General features: G+C 48.7%; 1 protein-coding gene across 3 annotated transcripts in view; it reads right to left on the reverse strand.

The window, feature by feature from the left end:
- The window catches only part of PCIF1 (PDX1 C-terminal inhibiting factor 1), a 60,086-nt gene extending 38,102 nt beyond the window's left edge, over positions 1-21,984 (reverse strand). For 2 of the 3 annotated variants that reach the window (XM_030211550.1, XM_030211549.1), the window contains exons 1-5: positions 21,911-21,984; positions 16,549-16,687; positions 14,910-15,034; positions 14,200-14,337; positions 13,875-14,008 (exon numbers count right to left, since the gene is read on the reverse strand). In XM_030211550.1, coding sequence (XP_030067410.1) covers positions 13,875-14,008; positions 14,200-14,337; positions 14,910-15,034; positions 16,549-16,672 — 521 coding nt within the window. In that variant the 5' untranslated portion in view covers positions 16,673-16,687; positions 21,911-21,984. Of the gene's footprint in view, positions 1-13,874; positions 14,009-14,199; positions 14,338-14,909; positions 15,035-16,548; positions 16,688-21,910 lie in introns of those variants that run through there. The other variant, XM_030211551.1, reaches the window with a different exon arrangement.
- Positions 21,985-22,550: the final 566 nt, after the last annotated feature.

Consider the following 22,550-nt stretch of genomic DNA (forward strand, 5'->3'; position numbering starts at 1 on the left):
TGGAAGCCATAGAACCTTGGTATCACTAAGACCTCACACTAACTTGTCCAAATCTTCTCCAAAGAGCATAGCTCCCTTAAGTGGCAGAGACCCACAACCATAGCCATATTTTTTGTCTGAAGTAGGCAACAAATCATAAAAGCCTCAGACAAAAAGGATGAACCCATGTCCAAGTCGGCTAACTCCTGACCCCCAGAAGAACCAACATCTACCGAATCATCCAGGAGCTTCTTGGCCCAACGAAAACATGCCCGAGCTACCAGACCCCCACAAACCGAGGCCTGCAGGGCTAGAGCCGACAAAACAAAACTACGCTTGAGAAAAGATCCCAACTTCCTATCCTGAGGATCACGGAGGGCCGTTCCTCCATCAACCGGGATAGCCGTAGCTATAATTACTGCCGTCACTACTGCATCTACCGTGGGAGCCTTAAAGGAATCCCTATCGTCCTGAGGGAGGGGATAAAGCCTCGCCATTGCCTTTGCCACCATACACGGCAAATCCCATTCCTGACAAATCATCTCCCGGAGATCCTTGTTCATAGGGAAGGATCACGCCTGACGCTGAATGCCCTTCACCAACGGATCCTGGACAGTTTCCCCCAAAGCCACCTCAGGACCAAACTGAAGGGTGGATGACACCTGATCTATGAGTTCTGACAGCTCATCTCTATGGAAAATCCGCACTATTGAAGGATCCTCTCCAGGAATCCACCAATCCTGCTCCTGAGAGCCGTCAATTCCATCTGACTCCCCCACATCACTAAGCACAGCTTCTGCAGCTACAGGAGAAAAACATTGCCTGTCCTCTGACCACTCTAACCGTGGTCTCTCAGCCAAGACGGAAATAGCCCCCTCTTCCAATTAGGGGGGGGGGGGGGGTCCCGATCTCCAGGCCTGATACCGCGTCCAGACAAAATCTGGAGGAAAGCCCACCATTCCTGGACCGTCATTAGGCCCTTTTGTGCCAAAAACGGAGGCCGCAGGCCCAAAAACAGCTGGCTCCACGGGCCGCGTCAGTCTCAAGATGGCGGCTGTTCCCGCCGAAACTGTTCCCGCTGACAGCGGCCCTGCCTACGCTCCCGCTGACCCGGAGACTCCCGACACCATCGATCCCTCCGCGGTCAAGTCGGGGGGTGCCGCAGCCACCTTTATAGGTGCACCGCAAAGCTACACTGAGCGCCCGGCGCCTCTACCCCTCGCCAAGAGCACGCGCGCCATCGGAGGAGCTGGGCCGCCATAAACCACGAGGGAAGGGAAAAGCTGTTCCGCAAACGCGCCAAACCAAAAACTCACTCACACTGCAAAAGCACTGAAGCGCTGCTCTCTCGTTCCAGCAAGGAATCGAAACCCCCGTTCGGTCCGCTGAAAATAAAGAAATAAATGCCCTTAAAGGCACAGTACTCCAACTCTGGCAGCTGGAAATTGTAAGGCACTCAAGGCTACAATACTGAGAAAGCAGCCGAGGCACAAAGCTGCCAAGCAAAATGAAATAGAATAACTGACCTTAAAGGCACAGTACTCTAATTCTGGCATCTGGAAATTGTAAGGCACTCAAGGCTACAATACTGAGAAAGCAGCCGAGGCACAAAGCTGCCAAGCAAACAGAAATAGAGAGCAGCACAGGGGGAGGGACCCAAACATAGGTGTAACACCCCAGGGGGAAAAACTGGGCCCCATCAGACCCAGGGTCTCAAAGCACTTTTTTTTTTTTTTTTTTTTTTTTTTTACACACACGTACAGGGTACTGCAACAGAATAAAGTTTGGAAGGAAAAAAAAATCCTACGACCCAATGACAAACTACCTCACCAGATTATTGGAGACTGCACAGGCTGTCAACTGCTACCTCTGCTGAGACTGAGAAAATACTGGCTAGTGGAGGTTCTGCACAGGTTATATATACAGGCTTCAAAAGCTTAGTGTTTTCTCAGTCTCCCTCTGCTGGTAGGAGGACATAACCCACGCGTCTTGACCGGTCTGGAGGGTCGCTGAGGAAATTGATATTTTACACATGCACCATAGTCCTGCACTCATACCATTATGCACGTTCACACAACACCAACCTGACTACAGTTGAACAAAGAAGCACATATTTAATAAAACAGATTTTAAAAAGCTTCATTTTCTGGGTATGTGAGAAGAAGGTACTGCCTCCTGCTGTGTTTACTCCCCAATGGTCTTTCACTTGTGTGTGGATGGAAGGCATGGGGAGAAGGTTGTAGGTCTACCTCCATCCTTTGGCTGCTTTGGGAACCACAGTATGTCCTGATGGGGCTGTAACAAAAAAAAAGGGGGGGAGGGGGGCAATTAGAAAGTACATACAACATATGCAACAGAACCAAGAAAGTGCAAAGATAGATAAGTCAACATGTACAGCTCTGTTTCTAAAAAGGGGCATTTCCTGCTCCACAGCAGACAAGCAGGCATCTGTTAAGTGTGAAATTTGACTTTGTGGACTGGAGGAGCCATGCTCCTTCTACAGCCACTTGCATAGTCTGTGTACTCAGGGGAGGGGGAGGGGGGAGAAGCAGTTAAACATGCAAAGCCACAGTATCCAGAAAACACAACAACAATAAAGGATTGGGACAGATAAGGGGTACAGTGAGATTTGCCACTGGATCTACACGCATATAGGACATGCCTTTCCTTTGCATGCAACGCAGGACCACACCCAAAGCACAGCACTGGAACTATGTCATCTACAGTTCACATACAGAAGCACAAAGGACAGCTTCCAAGGCAGTGACCAAGCAGGCTGAAAAAATAAATGCAACACTGGCAAACACAAATTAAATAGTAACATAGTAGATGACGGCAGAAAAAGACCTGCATGGTCCATCCAGTCTGCCCAACAAGATAAACTCGTATGTGCTACTTTTTGTGTATACCTTACCTTGATTTGTACCTGTCCTTTTCAGGGCACAGACCGTGTAAGTCTGCCCAGCACTATCCCCGCCTCCCAATCACCAGCCCCGCTTCCCACCACCGGTTCTGGCACAGACTGTATAAGTCTGCCCAGCACTATCCCCGCCTCCAACCACCGGCTCTGGCACAGACCGTATAAGTCTGCCCAGCACTAGCCCCGCCTCCCGCCACCAGCTCTGCCACCCAATCTCGGCTAAGCTCCTTAGGATCCATTCCTTCTGAACAGGATTCCTTTATGTTTATCCCACGCGTGCTTGAATTCTGTTACCGTTTTCATTTCCACCACCTCCCGCGGGAGGGCATTCCAAGCATCCACTACTCTCTCCGTGAAAAAATACTTCCTGACATTTTTCTTGAGTCTGCCCCCCTTCAATCTCATTTCATGTCCTCTCGTTCTACCTCCTTCGCATCTCCGGAAAAGGTTCGTTTGCGGATTAATACTTTTCAAATATTTGAACGTCTGTATCATATCACCCCTGTTTCTCCTTTCTTCCAAATAGTACAGAGTACCTAACAAGACACCACATACGTCACAGAAAAAAATATTTTCACACATAAACAAGCATCCTTGCTGCTACAGAAAAGCATATAAAGCTACCTGCAAAAAGAAATACTTACAAATTGTTATCAGTCATGAGGCACAGTTGGTCTCCTGAAGTTTTATACCCTTAGAGTCCTCTAATAGCCATTATGGCACGTGTGCCACCTGGCAGTAAGGAGGAAGTGTTCCTCACTTTGACTCCATGAGCAGCAATAAGATAGTCATGAGCTGCAGGTCAGCTGGTAAACACAAAAGGAGTGCACTAATGAGCTCATGGATTACATGACGGGACAGATAAATATTAAGCCATTAATATAGACCACTCTTACTCTAGCAGCATACACTGGACTCATCAACTGCGTGTCAGAACCCTCGATTTCAGGCACAATAAAAAGGTGAAACACATGAATACTTACTAAAACTGGAAGAATGTCTTGCCAACTGGAGCCCTGTATATCCCCTCAAAAAAAAAAAAAATTGTGAAGAAGGCAGTGTGAGTGCTATGGCCCAAAGCTGTCTCAGTACTCAGTCAGAGCCTGAGCAGGAGCATAAGATGACTGCCTTTTTATACTATCTACTGTAACCATTAGGGTGGCATTTCCAAGTTATGTAAAAAGGATCATGTTGGTACAGTTGCAAAATATGCCATGTTCTATTTACAGTGAAATGTATTCTTACCTGTTAATTTCCTTTCCTTATCATACAGCTAGACAAGTCCAAACCAGTGGGTTATACCTCCCAACCAGCAGATGGAGGTAGAGAAACAGTTTCCAGTGACATCACCGGAATAAGAGGAGGTGCAGCCTGGAGCTAGTCAATATCTACCTAACAAATCACATAGTGAAAACCATGAATTACAATTAACGCCCCATGGAAACAACCCAGGAAATTTTCAAAATTAAACAATAATGTTAAGAGCCTAGGAAACTGCAGCATGGGGCTTCCAAACCAAGAACAGCTACAGAGCTGAATCCCAACTCCCTGTCTTACAGATTTGGGATCATCAACTGATCTAGTGGGACTCAGGAAACAAAATCAACAGGTAAGAATAAAAATAAATGAAGTGGAAAAGTAGCATAATAATTAATACAGCGGCCTGAGAACCAGGGGAACCAGGTTCAATTCCCACTGCAGCTCCTTGTCACTTTGGGCAAGCCATCTACTTTGTGTCCAGTTTCTCCCCTCTCACCCCCCCATGTGGTCAAGTATCTCTCTCCTCCATAGTCCAGTCTCTCTTCCCTCCGCTCCCCTCAGTCCAGAATTTCTCCCCCTTTCTTTACCACTCGATCCAGATTGCTCTCTCTCTCTTCCCTCCATTTCTCCTCACGTCCAGAATCTCTCCTCCTTTCTCCCCCCACCCTCAAGCATAACATATATCACTCCCCCCCCCCCCCCACTCCTCCAAACTTACGCCAGTAGCAGCAGCGATAAAAGCAGGCAAGTCTCTGGCCGGCCTCACCAGGGCCTTTCCTCTGACACGTCCTGCCCACAGGAAGTTACATCAGAGGAAGGATGTGGTAGAGGAAAGGCTCTAGTGGGGCTGGCCAAAGGCTTACCTGTGCTTTTATCGCTGCCACTGCTGGTGCAAGTTTGAAGGAATGCGAGGGGGGAGGGCAGCCAGAGAGAGATGCCAGTGGGGATGGCCCCTACCGTGTTTCCAAGTTTATTAAAGAACTTTCTATCCCGCCTATCAATAGTGTGTCTGAGTGACTTACATTCTAATCATGGGGTGGGGAAGTACAATGGGGAGTTGCTCTGTGAGCAGGTCTCGCATCCAATTTGTTTAAAAAGAAGTTGGATATAGCCATCTGAAAATATGAATGTTTTAAGATCCTGCTTTACATTGGGCGCCCTGGCCTTTTTACCAGGCTCACTCAATGATAGCTACACCTCTGCTCCAATGCCAGTTGGTCCTACCCTTGCTGTCCCACGTTGAAAGCTTTTTTGAGGTGTGAGGCCATGACTGCACTACAGAGACTGACTAGTAAATGGTCCATGTAAGGAAACTGTGTGCTGTATTTTAATGGACAGTATAACTGGTCAGTCTGTGGTTTCCTTCCCCATAATTTCTTATGTAGCTGGTATGAATAAGTGTTTTGGAAAGTATGCAAATAAGGTGGTGCTACTGAGGAGTGTTCATTTTTGAATCCTCCCTGCTCTTAGATCGTGCTGGCAAGGTTCCTTGAACTCGCAGTGGATCCTATAGAGGATCAATGTTAGAGGACCTACTTTGAAAACTGAAAATAAATTAGGCTTATAATGCATTCTGTCTGACAAACTTGGAAGTGGCATATTTGGAATTTATGCAGGATGCCGTGATTACATCCTAAAAAAATCTCCAGACCGCTCAAAACACTGCTGCAAGGCTAATCTTGGGCAAATCGGGCTTTGACCATGCTCGTCCTCTACGTTTTATTCTACACTGGCTTCCCATAAAAGACCGTATTACCTTTAAAATCTGTTCATTAACTCATACGATAATATATGGGGAAGCCCCTGCCTATATGTTAGATATGATAGATTGCCATCCAGAAATGCTTCAGTGTCTGCTCGATCCTACCTTAGTTTACACTATCCAAGTTGCAGGAATGTCAAATATAAATTACTCTTCACATCAACCTACATCAGCACGAAATCTTGGAATGCTCTACCCAGACATCTGAAAGAGACTGATGACCACCAGCTCTTCAAGAAACTTTTAAAGACATTTTTATTCGAGACAGCTTATCCCACTGACGGGACTAAGCCCTAACTTTCCTCCAATCGACTGTACCCGCCTCACCACCGTTTACATCACCCTTGTCTTATCCTCATGATCTTGACTCTCCCCTTGATCTGTATGTACCCTCCCTGAACTGTACCCTTTTGTAACATTGTAAGCCACATTGAGCCCGCTCTTGTGGGATAATGCGGGGTATAAATGTACCAAAAATAAATACTAATAAATAAATATAGGCTCCTAAGTGCACTTTATCAGATAACAGGACAGCAGTGAAAATATACTTATGCACTCAGATTGGGGCTGGCTTAGTGTCTTGATTGCAGTGCTTCTCACTGCCATACAGGCAACTAGGACCCGTTCTCCCCAGGTCAGCTGGGCTACAGATGCTGCAGAGATGGCATTCACAGTAGAGAATCACACGGGGAAGGGGATGAACTTTGTCCCCGTGTCATTCTCTACTTTCAAGCCTGTTAATGAACTGGACTGTTACTTATGTTTAAGTGATGCAGATGACGATATTTTGATTTTTTGGAAAAACAAGCAAACATGCTGGCCACAACTGGCAAAATTTGCATGGGGGATCCTGCACATTCCTGCTACCAGCACATCTTCTATTGCAGGAAGGACTGTGGAAGACAGGAGAGCTAGACTGAATCCTGAGATTGTTGATGACTTATTCATCCACAGATTAATAAACAGTGCTTTATAGGGCACATTTCTCCGCTGCTAGGGCATACAGAACAGGTTGTATTTTGCACCCCTGGACATTTTAACAGGGTGGATTAGGATTCCTTGGGGTAGTAGAAATCAGCTATTGTTGGGGTTGAAAAGGTAGAGGGTGGTAGTGGTGGGTTTTATAGTTGCTCATTGTTATTATTCTTTCCTATTTGTGAATTATAAACAACAGTTGCACAGCATATTGTTCCTTTTTATACTTTAATAAAAAGATTTAAATATAAAACCATAAGTGTTCGAGGCTTCTGCAGATGAGGACAGAGCCCAAGGGGAAGGGGACAGGTTGAGGATGGAGACAGAGCCTGCAGGGACGGGGACAAACTTTGTCCCCATGTCATTCTCTAATTTTCACTGTCTCTGAGGATTGGAAGTTATATGTTGCACAATGGTGACACCAAGTGGTTGGATTTAGGGCTCATGATTTCAGGATTCCAAAGGTAAAATTATGTATCATACCTGATAATTTTCTTTCCATTAATCATAGCTGATCAATCCATAGACTGGTGGGTTGTGTCCATCTACCAGCAGGTGGAGATAGAGAGCAAACTTTTGCCTCCCTATATGTGGTCATGTGCTGCCGGAAACTCCTCAGTATGTCGATATCAAAGCTCCATCCGCAGGACTCAGAGAATTACACCCACGAAGGGACACTCTGCCAAGCTCACCACCGCCGAAACGGGGGAGGGGAATTAACCCAGCTCATCCCCACACAAGTGGGGGAGGGGAATCCGTCCAGCTCATCCCCGCGGAGCGGGGGAGGGACACCACACCCGCCGATGGGGGGGGATCTGGCTGACCCTAACACCGCCGAAGCGGGAGGGGTACAAAGCTGCCCTACAGCCGCACGAAGCGGGAGGGAGTGCCGGCAGAATTTAAATCCCAATCCAGCCCCGTAAAACGGAGGGGAGAGGAATGCAGCAGCTCACTGTAACACAAACTCGTCTCAACTCTTGAAGAATCCAAGTGAAAAAACTTGAACACGAAGTCTTTCTGAAGTAACTGAAGACTAAACTTGAACCTGAAATGCAACCAGAATAAAAACAGTACAGATATCTGGGAGGGGCTATGGATTGATCAGCTATGATTAATGGAAAGAAAATTATCAGGTATGATACATAATTTTACCTTCCATATCATCAAGCTGATCAATCCATAGACTGGTGGGATGTACCGAAGCAGTACTCACCCAGGGCGGGACATTGAAATCCCTGACTTCAACACTGAAGCTCCAAACCGGGCCTCCGCCCGTGCAGCCACAGTCAAGCGGTAATGCTTGGAGAATGTATGAGCCGAAGCCCAAGTTGCCGCCTTGCATATCTCTTCCAAGGAGACGGACCCGGCCTCTGCCATCGAGGCCGCCTGAGCTCTAGTGGAGTGAGCCTTCAGCTGGATAGGCGGCACCTTCCCCGCGGCCACATAAGCCGCTGCAATGGCTTCCTTGACCCATCTTGCCACTGTAGGCTTAGCAGCCTGCAGACCCTTACGAGGACCTGCAAACAGGACAAACAGATGATCCGATTTCCGGAACTCATTGGTCACTTCCAAGTATCTGATGATGACTCGTCTCACATCCAGATATTTAAGAGCAGAGTACTCCTCTGGGTAGTCCTCCCTACGAAAGGAAGGGAGACAGAGCTGCTGATTCACATGGAAGCGAGAAACAATCTTGGGCAGGAAGGAAGGCACTGTGCGAATAGTCACTCCTGCCTCAGTGAACTGCAGAAAGGGCTCTCGACATGAGAGCGCCTGGAGCTCGGAAACTCTTCTGGCTGAAGTGATAGCCACCAAAAAGACTGCTTTCAACGTCAGGTCTTTCAGAGATGCCCTCGACAAGGGTTCAAAAGGCGGCTTCTGCAATGCTCTTAGCACCAGGTTGAGATTCCACGCAGGCACCACTGAGTGCAGAGGAGGGCGCAAGTGATTAACTCCCTTGAGAAAGCGCACCACATCTGGCTGCGAAGCCAGGGAAGCACCCTTCAGGCGGCCCCTGAAGCAAGCCAGAGCCGCTACCTGGACTTTAAGGGAACTGAGCGACAGGCCTTTCTCCAGACCTTCTTGCAGGAACGCCAACACTGAAGAAATTGGAGCAGTGAAGGGAGAAAGTGAGCCTGCTTCACACCACGCTGCAAAGATACGCCAAACCCTGGCGTAAGCAGTAGAAGTAGAGCGCTTCCTCGCTCTCAGCATAGTGGCGATGACCTTGTCTGAGAAGCCCTTCTTTCTCAGACGCTGCCGCTCAATAGCCAGGCCGTAAGACCAAAGGGGGAGGGATCCTCCATCACCACGGGACCCTGATGTAACAGGCCCTGCTCCACTGGCAGCCGCAGAGGATCGTCGACTGAGAGCCTGATCAAGTCCGCATACCAGGGACGTCTGGGCCAATCCGGACCCACCAGGATTACCCTGCCGGGATGCTTTGCCACCCGGTCTAGCACTCTGCCCAACATGGGCCAGGGCGGGAACACATAGAGAAGCTCTTGAGTCGGCCACTATTGGAGAAGAGCATCTACTCCCAGGGATCGAGGGTCCCGTCCTCTGCTGAAAAAGCGCGGCACTTGGCAATTGGCCGATGATGCCATCAGATCTAGGCTGGGCTGGCCCCAGCACTTCGTGATGTCCAAGAACGCCTGAGCAGATAGCTGCCACTCTCCGGGCTCCAAGGTATGGCGACTGAGAAAGTCCGCCTTGACATTCATGACTCCGGCAATGTGGGCCGCTGACAGCTGCTCCAGGTTCGCTTCTGCCCACTGGCATAGATTCATAGCCTCCTTGGCTAGAGGGGCGCTCTTGGTACCTCCCTGGCGGTTGACATAGGCCACAGCCGTGGCATTGTCCGACAGGACCCGTACCGGCTTCAACACCAGTACCGGGATGAACTCCAAAAGCGCCAACCGAATGGCTCTGAGTTCCAGGAGGTTGATAGACCACTTTGCCTCTGCAGGAGACCAGAGCCCCTGCGCTGTCCTTCCCATGCAGTGGGCTCCCCAGCCCGACAAAGAGGCGTCCGTCGTGACGACAATCCACTCCGGGGTCACCAGAGGCATTCCCGCAGACAACTTGTCTGTCTGCATCCACCAGCTCAGCGCCTTGCGCACTGCTGGCTCCAAGGGAAGGCGCACAGCATAATCCTCCGACATCGGAGTCCAGCGCTGCAGCAGAGATTGTTGTAGTGGTCTCATATGAGCCCTGGCCCAGGGCACTACTTCCATCGTGGCCGTCATAGAGCCCAACAGCTGCACATAGTCCCAAGCCCGAAGAGGAGAGGCTACTAGGAACTGGTCCACCTGAGCCTGAAGCTTGACAATCCGATTGTCTGGCAGGAACACTCTGCCCACTTGGGTGTCGAATCGAACTCCCAGATACTCCAGGGACTGAGTCGGGCGCAGCTGGCTTTTCTCCCAGTTGATGATCCATCCCAGGGAGCTCAAAAGAGCAACTACCCGGTCCACAGCTTTGCCGCACTCTGCATAAGAGGGGGCTCGGATCAACCAGTCGTCCAGATAAGGATGGACTTGTACTCCTTCCTTTCGCAGGAAGGCCGCGATGACCACCATTACTTTGAAAAGGTCCGCGGAGCAGTAGCCAACCCGAACGGGAGGGCTCTGAACTGGAAGTGTCGGCCCAGGACTGCAAAACGCAGAAAGCGTTGATGAGGAGGCCAGATGGGAATATGCAAGTACACTTCCTTGATGTCCAAGGATGCCAGGTACTCCCCTGCCTTCACTGCCGCTATAACAGAGCGGAGAGTCTCCATGCGAAAGTGCCGCACTTTCAAGGCCCGATTGACCCCTTTGAGGTCGAGGATAGGCCGGACAGAACCTCCTTTCTTTGGTACCACAAAGTAAATGGAGTAACGTCCCTTGCCAAGCTGACTTTCTGGCACCGGAACGACCGCACCCAGGCGGATCAGATTGTCCAAAGTCTGCTGCACTGCCACAGCTTTGACCGGAGACTTGCAGGGAGAGAGTACAAACCCGTCTCTTAAGGGTCGGCAGAACTCTAGCTTGTAGCCGTCTCTGATGACTTCCAGCACCCAAGCGTCTGAAGTTATTGTGGTCCACTCGCCCAGAAACGAGGACAGCCGTCCTCCAATCTGCACTGGGGCGTGGACCAAGGCCCCGTCATTGGGTACGAGACCCTGGGGGAGGACCGGAGGGAGCACCTCCGGGACGGCGGTCTCTGCGAAAGGAATGCTGCTTGGGGGAGAAATTCCTCTTAAAGGAAGAGGGGGCAGAGGAACCCGACCTGCCCGGGCGGTACCGACGGGCTTCCTGAAACCGTCCTCTGGAGGTACCGGGACGAGTACTAGCCCGAGCCCTGACCTCTGGTAACTTCTTGCCCTTAGACGTGCCGAAATCGGTCACGATTTTGTCCAGCTCGACCCCAAAGAGCAGCTTGCCTTTAAAAGGCAATCTAGCCAGGCGGGATTTAGAGGCGTGGTCAGCAGACCAATGTTTCAGCCAAAGCCACCGCCGCGCAGAGATTGTCTGAGCCATGCCTTTAGCCGAGGCCCTCAAGACATCATACAGCAAGTCTGCCAAATAGGCTAAGCCCGATTCCAGGGCCGGCCAATCAGCCCTCAAGGAATGATCCGAGGGGGAAGCCCGCTGCACCATAGTCAGGCACGCCCTGGCCACATAGGAGCCGCAAACTGAGGCCTGCAAACTTAAAGCAGCCGCCTCAAAGGACGACCTTAAGGCCGCCTCCAATCTTCTGTCTTGGGCGTCCTTTAGGGCCGTGCCACCTTCCACCGGCAACGCCGTTTTCTTAGTCACCGCAGTGATTAAAGAATCCACGGTAGGCCACAGATAGGCCTCACGTTCACTTTCAGTCAAAGGATAGAGGCGGGACATAGCCCTAGCCACTTTAAGGCTCGCTTCAGGGACATCCCATTGAGCCGAAATTAAGGTGTGCATGGCATCATGCACGTGGAAGGTTCTAGGCGGGCGCTTCGTCCCCAGCATAATGGCAGAGCCAACAGGGGCTGAGGGAGAGACGTCCTCCGGAGAGGAAATCTTCAAAGTGTCCAAGGCCTGTATCAACAGGTTGGGCAAATCCTCTGAGCTAAAAAGCTGCGCTGCAGAGGGGTCATCCGCTCCATCCGAGCGGGGATCCGTCTCCTCCAAGGAATCCGCAAAGGACCCTTGGGAGAACTCAGATACGCTGCCCTCATTTACATCGGAGGAGACAAAGTCCTCCAAGGCCTGGGAATCAACCCGAGGGCGTTTACCTCTGGGAACCTCAACCTCTTTACCAGACGAGGGAGCAGGGGCAGCGTTTTGCATAAGGAAGGCCTGATGCAGCAGCAAAACAAACTCGGGGGAGAAACCCCCCAGACTGTGCACTTCCGCAGCCTGGGCTACAGCCCTAGACGCACCCTCAACCGGCGCTCGCAAGAGCGGGGGAGAGACATGCTGCGCATCCAAAATGGCGTCCGGCGCGACACTCCGCGAAGGAGCCGCGCGGGAAGAACGGCGCTTAACTTTAGCCGCTTTTGTGCCGTCGCCCAAATTAAGGGCGTTTATGGCATTAATGTCTCCAACCTCAAGGGCGGCCCAAGAAGAAGCCGTCCGAGCCGCGTGGCCGGCCAAGATGGCGGAGGCGAGGAGCGGGGGATGGGCGTTTATGGCGGGAAAAACCGCCACGCCGGAGGAAGGACCGGGACATTCATCGGTCACGAAACTGTCACCCAACAAGGGCGATTCAGGCTTTAAGACCCCCGCATCCCCTCTAGAAGTGCTCAAGCGATCCGGGGAGCGACTCTTTGCGCCCTCGCCCTCCGACGCCATATGCCACGAGGAGAAGAATCGGGGAACCCCCTGCCCGCTATAAAAAGGTAAAAATTACCTGCTTGCCGCTCCGAGCTGTAACGACCTGGTGTCCCAGTGAGTAGCTGCAATAAACGTCGAAATAAACGCCTTTAAGGACGTTCAAAATTTTTTTTTTTTTTTTTTAACGGAGCCAGCGGGAGGGGGGAGAAAAGGAGGGACCTGGCACCACCAGGTTTGCACTTGCTCAAAAGAGCCCTCAACCCCAGGCACTCAACAAAACCTAAGAATTAGGCTTGGAGGCCTAGCCAGAGCTGCTGCTGTGTGTGACCACCACCTGCTGAGATAGAGAACATACTGAGGAGTTTCCGGCAGCACATGACCACATATAGGGAGGCAAAAGTTTGCTCTCTATCTCCACCTGCTGGTAGATGGACACAACCCACCAGTCTATGGATTGATCAGCTTGATGATATGGAAAGGAGCATTAATGCATGACCCCTTGCTAGAACTGTTTCTCCAATGGCTGGACTAACGTAACTGGGGAAATATCCACCAATATTTGCAAATGAAGGGTCATGGCACCAGATATCAACCACGACTTCCACTGAATTGAAGACCAAAGAAACAGGAGAAAACTGCTGTGCATGTATATACATATAAATAAATGAACAATTTACATAACAGAGGCATATTTTCAAAGCTCTTAGCCTTCCAAAGTTCCATAGAAACCTATGGAACTTTGGAAGACTAAGTGCTTTGAAAATATGCCTGATAGTAACATAGTAGATGACGACAGAAAAAGACCTTCATAGTCCATCCAGTCTGCCCAACAAGATAAACTCATATATGCTACTTTTTGTGTATACCTTACCTTGATTTGTATCTGCCATTTTCAGGGCACAGACCGTAGAAGTCTGCCCAGCACTAGCCCCGCCTCCCACCACCGGCTCTGCCACCCAATCTCGGCTAAGCTTCTGAGGATCCATTCCTTCTGAACAGGATTCTTTTATATTTATCCCACGCATGTTTGAATTTGGCAACCTTCCTGAATGGTGTCATTGTGGCCTCCCTTCACCCCTCAAACTGAATTATGTGATTGGTGTTCTATTCGCTACAGCAAATAATTTCCTTGTCTAAGAGGAAGCTTACACACGAAATATTGTAAAGTGGAGAAACTCACTCAGTGGGACGCAGAAAGGCTGCCAGCTGCTTATCTTCAGGTGACAATCCCCAATTCTTGAATATAGGAGTTACTGGGATACTTGGAGAACTAGGAATAGCCTGGACAGATGGGGTTCCTGGAACATTATCTATCTAATAAAAGAACACAAAAGCTACAGTTTACTAAACAGCACAAAAACAGACAAGGGGAAAAAAAAACCTGACAGTCTCAAGTCTGAAGACAGCACTAACCCTGCCCACCGACTGAAAAGGGGACATCATGGATGTCTTTCTTCCCATTAAGTTAAATGTACAAAGAGAATGATCCGAGTGGAAAGACTTACCCTAGGCTTCTTCAAACTGTTCCCGCTGGCTGGTAGCTCCTCAGATAATCTCCTCTTCCTCGGTTTGCTATCCATAGGGGGCTCCACCACTGCTCCTTCAGTGGGTACTGGAGCTGCATTTAACCCCAAAGGATCTGACTGAAAGTAAAAACAAAATTACAACTTTGTTTCTAAGTACCACTGATTTTCTCCTTTCCCAGTTTATCATGAGAAAATGTTGTGATATCTGTGTGGAATCACCAAGAACATAACATTTGCTGGACTGGGTCAGACCACAGGTCCATCAAGCCCAGTATCCCATTTCCAAGCGTGGCCAGCCCAGGTCACAAATACCTGGTAGAGATCCCAGAGATAAGCAGTGGCTTTTCCAAGATCTCCCTTAATAATAGTTTATGGAAATGTGTTAATATAGCTGGATTATAAAGAGGTTTGAACAGCTTTTACCATATCCTGTGGCAACAAATTCTACAGCTTAATTATGAACTGAGCAAAAAAATATTTTTTTGGATTTATTTTACATCTAACTTCACTCTGTGTCCCTTAGTCTTTATACTTCTTGAAAGCGTAAACAACCGACTTGCATTTACCTGTTGCACTCCACTCATTACTGGTTTTCCCTGTATCTTCCCTTTTGTAAACTAAGCTACATCCAAAACAGACTGCAATCCTAAGAGAACCATAAATGGTCCTGTATGGAAAGCAATACTCACAATGACATCATGCTGTCCTAGAACTGGCATTTCCCAAAGAGACTGGTTTGTAAACCGGTTGAAATAATAAGGACGATTTTCTCGTTTACTCCAGCACTTCTCCCAACCTGCCTGGATCAATTCATCTGTAAGAAAGCAGCGAAAGTATTATTCAAGTACATCTGAAAACTGCAAGCATACAGATGTGCAAATCAAATGCTATTGCATGGACCAAAAGTCACATGCATATTCACAGTCTACTGCAAGTACAGATCTCTTCTTCCACTTTGCTCTTGACGGAATTCTGCACATAAAATTTGCAAATTCTGCAAGTTAAGTTTTTCCAGTCCCCCCCCCCCCCCCCCCCCCCCCCCCGCACACACAGTCACACTGTTTTTTTCAAGATCCCTCTATCCTCGCACTTGCTGGTACAGTCTCTTTGGGACAGGAAAGAACCCCACTCTATCCTGCCCACTGCCACTGCTCTGTGCCAGTCTTATTAAGTCTCCTTGGCCAGTGACACAATCTTCCTGTGCCAGCCTCACGAGATTACTGCTTGAAGTCTTGGTGGCCATTTTGAAGATGTGGTGGCAGCAGGGAGGAAAGAGTGGGGTTCATTCCTGCCCTCAAAGAGGCCAACTAGATCACCAGGGCATGTTAAGGAGGGCCAACCGAGGCTTGATGAGGAAGGGTGGCAGGGGAGCCAGCTAGCCTTCCACCGCAGGCTAAACTAATTGCAGTCTCCATTCCTACAGTACTACCGTGTGATTTTTTATAAAATTCCTTATTACCGCCTCTCAAGGTCTGCTGCGGACAATCACTATCTGTTTGACCTCTTTCCCTCAGAGTGCTGCATGTAAAGGAGGAGGTCCCATGGCAGTGGATTATGTGACCCTCTGATGCAAAGTGCACTCGTCACCCAGATCAACAGATTCTGCGCAAGAAAGGGTAAATCCTGTGCAGCTAGGGAGTTCTGCACTGCGCAGTGGCACAGAACTACAGCAGGAATACCACTTGTACTCCACATAGCACACTGCAAGCAAGCCATGAATCCAACAACTATTACAGAGCACATTCCAATGAAATGCAGCTGCACACTGTAGATTTTCATTCAGCACAGTGCAGGAGGGCTCTGAGATACCACCCTCCCTCACCTTTCCAAAAACATACGAGCCGTATTTTCAAAGCACTTAGATTTACAAAGTTACACAGAGGTAAATTTTCAAAGCACTTAGACTTCCAAAGTTCCATAGTAGCCTACTGAACTTTGTAAGTCTAAGTGCTTTGAAAACGAGCACCAATGTGTAAGCTTTCCCGTCTTACAAAACCCTTCTTCAAGTACTGACACGCCACAACACTACAACTCACCACCTAACTCAGGGGTGGGCAATCACGGTCCTCGAGGGCCTCAACCCAGTTGGGTTTTCAATATTTCCACAATAAATATGCATGACATCGATTTGCATGTACTGCTTCCATTATATGCAAATAGACCTCATGCATATTCATTGTGGAAATCCTGAGAATCCGACTGGGTTGTGGCCCTCGAGGACTGTGGTTGCCCACCCCTGATCTAACTGTATCATGCTTACTGCACCGTAACCTCACACTTCCTTCCCAGTTTACTTCTACTAGACGTGGCCACTAGCCTCTTGTTTACCTGGTAAGTCCTGCACCAGCCGGACAGGTTTTGGAGAGGTTGGCTGGCTCTGGCTGGAAGTGCCAGGGGAATGAATCATCAGGGGGGTTTCTTCCCTTGGGCTGCCATGATTCTCATTGGCCATCACTGCACATCAGACCTAAAGGAAACACAAGTCAACCATAAATGAGAAAAATGTATGTTCATTTCTGTCTTTTCCCCAGTGAAAGTATTTGGAAAATAAATGCATGTCACCTATAAGAGGTTTGCAGTGGAACTTAAAACACAAAAGAAAGTGAAATCATATCACTTGGGTTTGCCTGTAATAATTAAGCAGAGTGCCAACTATTCACAAATTCTGGAAGTTCATAGTGATTAAGACAAAGCCCCCTGTGGCGCCTGAATCTGGTACACTGAGTGGCAGGGCCGGTCAAACCCAGTAAGCGGGGTAAGCGCCGCAGGGGGGCGCCTGCCTTCAAGGGCGCCACTGCGGCACCATACCGCGCCGCCCTTGGAGCTTTAAATCTTTAATTTACCTCCGTTCCAGCAGCCGCATCATTTGAAAGCCCTGCCCCGTCTCTAGCCTTCCCTCCCTTCGTGAGTTTGTTCCGCAGTCCCGCCTTCTGACGTCATTTCCTCGAGGGCGACACTGCAGAACAAACTCATGAAGGGAGGGAAGGCTAGAGACGGGGCAGGGCTTTCAAATGATACGGCTGCTGGAACGGAGGTAAATTTAAGATTTAAAGCACCAAGGGCGGCAGGGGATGGGGCGAAGGAGAATCGCTGGACAGACGCAGGGTGGGAGAAGAGAGAAAGGAGATGCTGGGGGGGGGGGGGGGGGCGGGGCGCGTGGGTGCTGGAGGGGGGGGGCACGCGGGAGCCAAGTCATAGTCTGCAAGGGGGCGCCAGAGACCCTAGGACTGGCCCTGCTGAGTGGATGTGAATTTACTGGCCTAGGATATAAGACTAAAGCTCACTGTGAAATAGACAAAAGTCACTTCCTTATGAATATCTGTCCAAGGTATATCATCTACCAATTTCAAGATGACATGCATGTATATGTCAGACAGGTGCTTATCACTCAACTAAGAGGAGTCAGATGCTGTGTGCAAAGCCTTGAGACCAACAGGCAGATGCATAGAGAGATAAATGGAGATCAGTCTTTTCACTACACTGTTCAGGAGTCCTCTACTACATTTCTTCAGCAAAGAATAAGGTCAGAGATAAAGAGGGGTCTTTCTCTTTACCAAACTACAGTCAGTCATTCTCTTTTTTTCCCCTCTTCCTTCTCCACTTGCCCAGACATCTCTTTACTTGTTCCTTCTGTCCCCTTATCCCAAGTCTGCTTCTTTCCTTCTAGCTTGCATCATTTCACCCATCCCTTCCCCCTTCTTTGCTTCCCTCTTGCTGTCTTCCAGTTCCACATGCTCAGATAAGTGAGTTGTAAAACACCCCTATATTCAGGCAGTTGTACAGAGAGCACATAGCACAAGGGAAAAGCTACAGAAGATAAGTAGTAATGGGAGAGAGAAATGAATAGCATGAAAAGGGTGAAAGCAAAGTAGAAGAGTGAGACATAAGGCAAAGTATGGAGAAAGACAGTACATTGAGAATAAGACAGCAGGGGAAAAAAACATGGGGGGGGGGGAGAGAGAACCTGCCACCATAATCCACCACTTCCTACTCCTATAATTTCTCCTCCTGTTCCCTTTGGTTGCACTCACTCTCTCTTCCCAGTCCTCTTCTGCTTCTCTTCCTTCCCTTCCTCTTGTGCCACCATTAGAGAAAACATGAAGACTGGAGCGAGTGGCAAAGAAAAGAGAAACATGGGAGAAGATGAAAAAAAGAACGGCAACAGTAGTGAAATGGAAGAATATGGTGGTATAGGGAAAGTGAGAGTGGTACTATCAGAGAAATGGAAAATAAGAGAGAACAAGAAGATGGAAGATAAAGCAGCACTCCTAAAGGAAAAGGAAAGATAGCCGCAGAAGGGAAGATAATATCAAAAGGAGATGGAAGAATGAACAGCAGTATTGAATGGCAAATGGAGAAAGTGATGGCATGGGGAAGGAGGAGGTGGAAAGTATAGCTGGAGGTAGGGATGAGGAGGGATAAAAGAGGGGTGACAAAATACAATACTCTTACTGAGGAGTGGGAGGAGAGGGTACACAGAAACCCCAAATATGATGGCAAGAGACTGCAAGGTCTATGCAGTCTGTCCATTTTGTTTCCTTCCACAATGCCATAAATGACAAATGATTTCTGGCATTCCCTGCAGTAGGAGGATAGTAACATAGTAGATGACGGCAGAAAAAGACCTGCACAGTCCATCCAGTCTGCCCAACAAGATAAACTCATATGTGTATCCTTACCTTGATTTGTACCTGCCTTTTTCAGGGCACAGACCGTATAAGTCTGCCCTCCTCTATCCTCACCTCCCAACCACCAACCCCTCTTCCCCCACCTGCTCCACCACCCAATTTCGGCTAAGCTGCTGAGGATCCAATCCTACTGAAAAGTATCAGCAGTAGTACAAAATAGATTGGAGATCATCAGCAATGTAGTGGGGATGAAAAGATGCTGCTGCAGTACTACGGAACAGAAGGAAAAAGAGCAATGATAATGAGTATGTGAATAAAGTAGTATGGTTGCTTTGTTAGTCCGATTTAAGGTAATAAATACAAATAGTAACATAGTAGATGACGGCAGAAAAAGACCTGCACGGTTCATCCAGTCTGCCCAAGATAAATTCATATGTGCTACTTTTTTTATTTGTACTGTACTCTTCAGTGCACAGACCGTATAAGTCTGGCCAGCCCTATCCCCGCCTCCCAACCACCAGCTCTGGCACAGACCGTATAAGTCTGCCCAGCACTATCCCTGCCACCCATCACCGGCTCTGGCACAGACCGTATAAGTCTGCCCAGCACTAGTCCCGCCTCCCAACCACCAGCCCCAGCACAGACCGTATATGTCTGCCCACACAAGCCCCGCCTCCCAACCACCAGCTCTGCCACCCATTCTAGGCTAAGCTCCTGAGGATCCCTTTCTTCTGCACAGGATTCCTTTATGTTTATCCCACGCATGTTTGAATTCCGTTACCGTTTTCATCTCCACCACCTCCCGCGGGAGGGCATTCCAAGCATCCACCACCCTCTCCGTGAAAAAATACTTCCTGACATTCTTCTTGAGTCTGCCCCCCTTCAATCTCATTTCATGCCCTCTCGTTCTACCGCCTTCCCATCTCCGGAAAAGGTTCGTTTGCGGATTAATACCTTTCAAATAATACAAAGAATGAGGGTGTGGGCAGAGAAAGCAATGAATTTTGGGAATGAGCTTATGAACAGGGAAGATGGAGAAAGCAGAATCATGGGGTGGGGGAGAAAAAGTGTGCTACAAAGAACAAGGGATGGAATTACCAATAGGCAGAGTTGTCAAATGTGTATGAGCAGCCATACCAATATGTGGACCCAGTTGTTTTACAACATAAAATGTGGCAGCATGCCATCCTAGAACTGACAAAAGGAGCAGCCCGCTGAGTATGTACCTACGGGCAGCTGAAGGTATATATTTAAACATTTCTATATTGCTTCCCCTATAAAAACTACCCAGTAGCTTAAGTTTGATCATTATTTATCTAAACACTCAGCAATCTCCAGTGTACCGTAATAATGTTTCCTCTCATCTGCTCATTCTTGTTTTATGCTTCATGTTTGAAGCATTTTGTTCCTTATTATATGCATACATAACATGTTAATAACGAATATAAATCAGCTCTATATGACTTTGTAATTATAATGTTAACCTTAATAAAGATGATTTTCAAAAAAAAACCAAAAACACCCAAAGCAGTGTAAAATAAAATACATTGTCTGTAACAGGTAAAACAAAGAAAAATTAAATATAGCAGAAAACAAGGTCCACACACCCACTGATGTCATTTCCAGGCCGGCTACTGAAACACCAGCCCAGTAGGAACAGCTGCACCTACAAGGGTGGGAGCTTTAAGACTTCCGCAAATCGTTGAAAACTTATCTCTTCACCAAAGCCTACCACGAGAATCCATAACTAACTACAACACATCACCACTCCTTCCTTACTATGATCATCTTCTTTCTACAATTGCTTGACTAGACCGACTATTAACGTTGTTATCACCGATATCTTTGTAACACCAATTGTATCTCTGTACCCTGAAATGGTCATGCCATGACAGGACTTTGTAAGCCACATTGAGCCTGCAAAAAGGTGGGAAAATGTGGGATACAGGTGCAACAAATAAATACATAAAAATAAATAAATAATACCCAGCTGTCACTATTGACTCTTGAGCTGGCCAGTCTGAAGGTTGGTCCACCGACCAGATATACCAGCTGTCACAGAGTTGGCATATTCACCGGAGAAGGATCAAAGCCAAAGAGGATGTACCCTTTCGATACAGCCCTAGCACACACAGGCTGCGGATTAGGGTGGGCCACTGAGGCCATGGCCCCCTACTACCAACATTTTGCCCAACACTGCATCATCAGCACAGCACTAGACAGGTAGGGGCGGGGCCAGAGATACTACTACTAGCATTATATAGCGCTACCAGACGCAGGCAGCGCTGTACACTTGACATAGAGAGACACAGTCCCTGCTCAATCTAGGTAGAAACAGACAGACGAGACATTACAGGCAAGAGAATTACAGGGTAGAGAGGTACAGGGAGGAGGAGGGCAAATGCGATGTGTCTATTTGGCCTCTCCACAATCAAAAGGCTGTTCCACTGCTTTGGGAAATGACAGTATTATGAGCCTGCATAACTAATGTGCCCAGCAGCATAATACACCGACCAGATTCAGTGCGATCCAAGTTATCAGGAAACCTAGGCTAGGCGGCACGAGCGCACAGGCAGACTGACTGACTGACAAGTCACCCAAAGCCAATCAGTCTGCAGCTTTCTCCCGCCAGTTGGCAGAGGAGGGACTGGAGACGGGAGGGAATTGCGCTGAGCAGCAGCAGACTGCAGAACAACAACTTGTAGTGCGCGCGATTAGGGAAAGAGTAGCACCAAAAGTCTCTGCAACAAGGGGCGTCTGTAAGGTAGGGATACTTGGTTTCCCCCGACGAGCCCCCACACCCACCAGCAGGCAAAGAGCAAAATGTTTCCCGCTAGAGCCCAGGATCCCCCCCCCCCCCGCACTTTCCTGCTCCCTCGATACCTCCCGTAGCCTCCATCCCCGTTCTCACTAGAAACTCCGCCGGACCTATCGTTGCCCCCCCCCCTCAAGGTCTGTCCGGACCAGGACGTTCCTGAGCCGGACACCGGTGTACAGGGAGGGAGGCCTGGGCTTATCTGGGCTCCGGTCGCGGCGAAACCTGCTGCGGACCTCAATTATACCTGGTCCGGGGAGCGGGAAGCGATTTTGGCGGCGCTCTCTCTCACCGCCACCATCTTTCAAAATGGCGGCTCCCCTGACCCCTAGCGGTGCGTCGCAGCGTTAGGGGTCAGGCGACGCCATCTTGAAAGATGGTGGCCGAGAGGAGCAGCACGTCGGTAGCAGATCGCTTTTCACGACTCCAGGTATCGTTCAAGTATTTGGGGGGAGGGGGAAGGGCGGTTTTTGCCGGGATCCGAGGCTAGATAGGCAGACAGTTCGCGAGAGTGTAGTGTAGAGGATCCTGTGAGACTTGCCAAGACCATCGGGATTTGGGGGGGGGGCGGAAGAGGAGATGTTGTGGGTCACATCACATGAGTCACCAGGAATTTTGGTGGTTTTTTTTTTTTTTTTTTTTTTTTTGGGGGGGGGGGGGGGGGGGTGTCGACTGCATAAGTAGTTCCAGGCTGGCCAATGAGATTGAAACAGGTGTGTTGCAAAATAACTCTCCTCTCGTGTGTCTGGGCAAAAAACTCTTTATTTGGGAGTCAATCCCCTTCTTATATACTCTATGAATATTCATGGATATTACATGTATTATCATTACTATTGGTTACATTTTGCTTACACAACCATGATCATGCATTGCTTACAAGAACAACT

Source organism: Microcaecilia unicolor, chromosome 8 (genome assembly GCF_901765095.1).
Source record: "Microcaecilia unicolor chromosome 8, aMicUni1.1, whole genome shotgun sequence".
Lineage (NCBI taxonomy): Eukaryota > Metazoa > Chordata > Amphibia > Gymnophiona > Siphonopidae > Microcaecilia > Microcaecilia unicolor.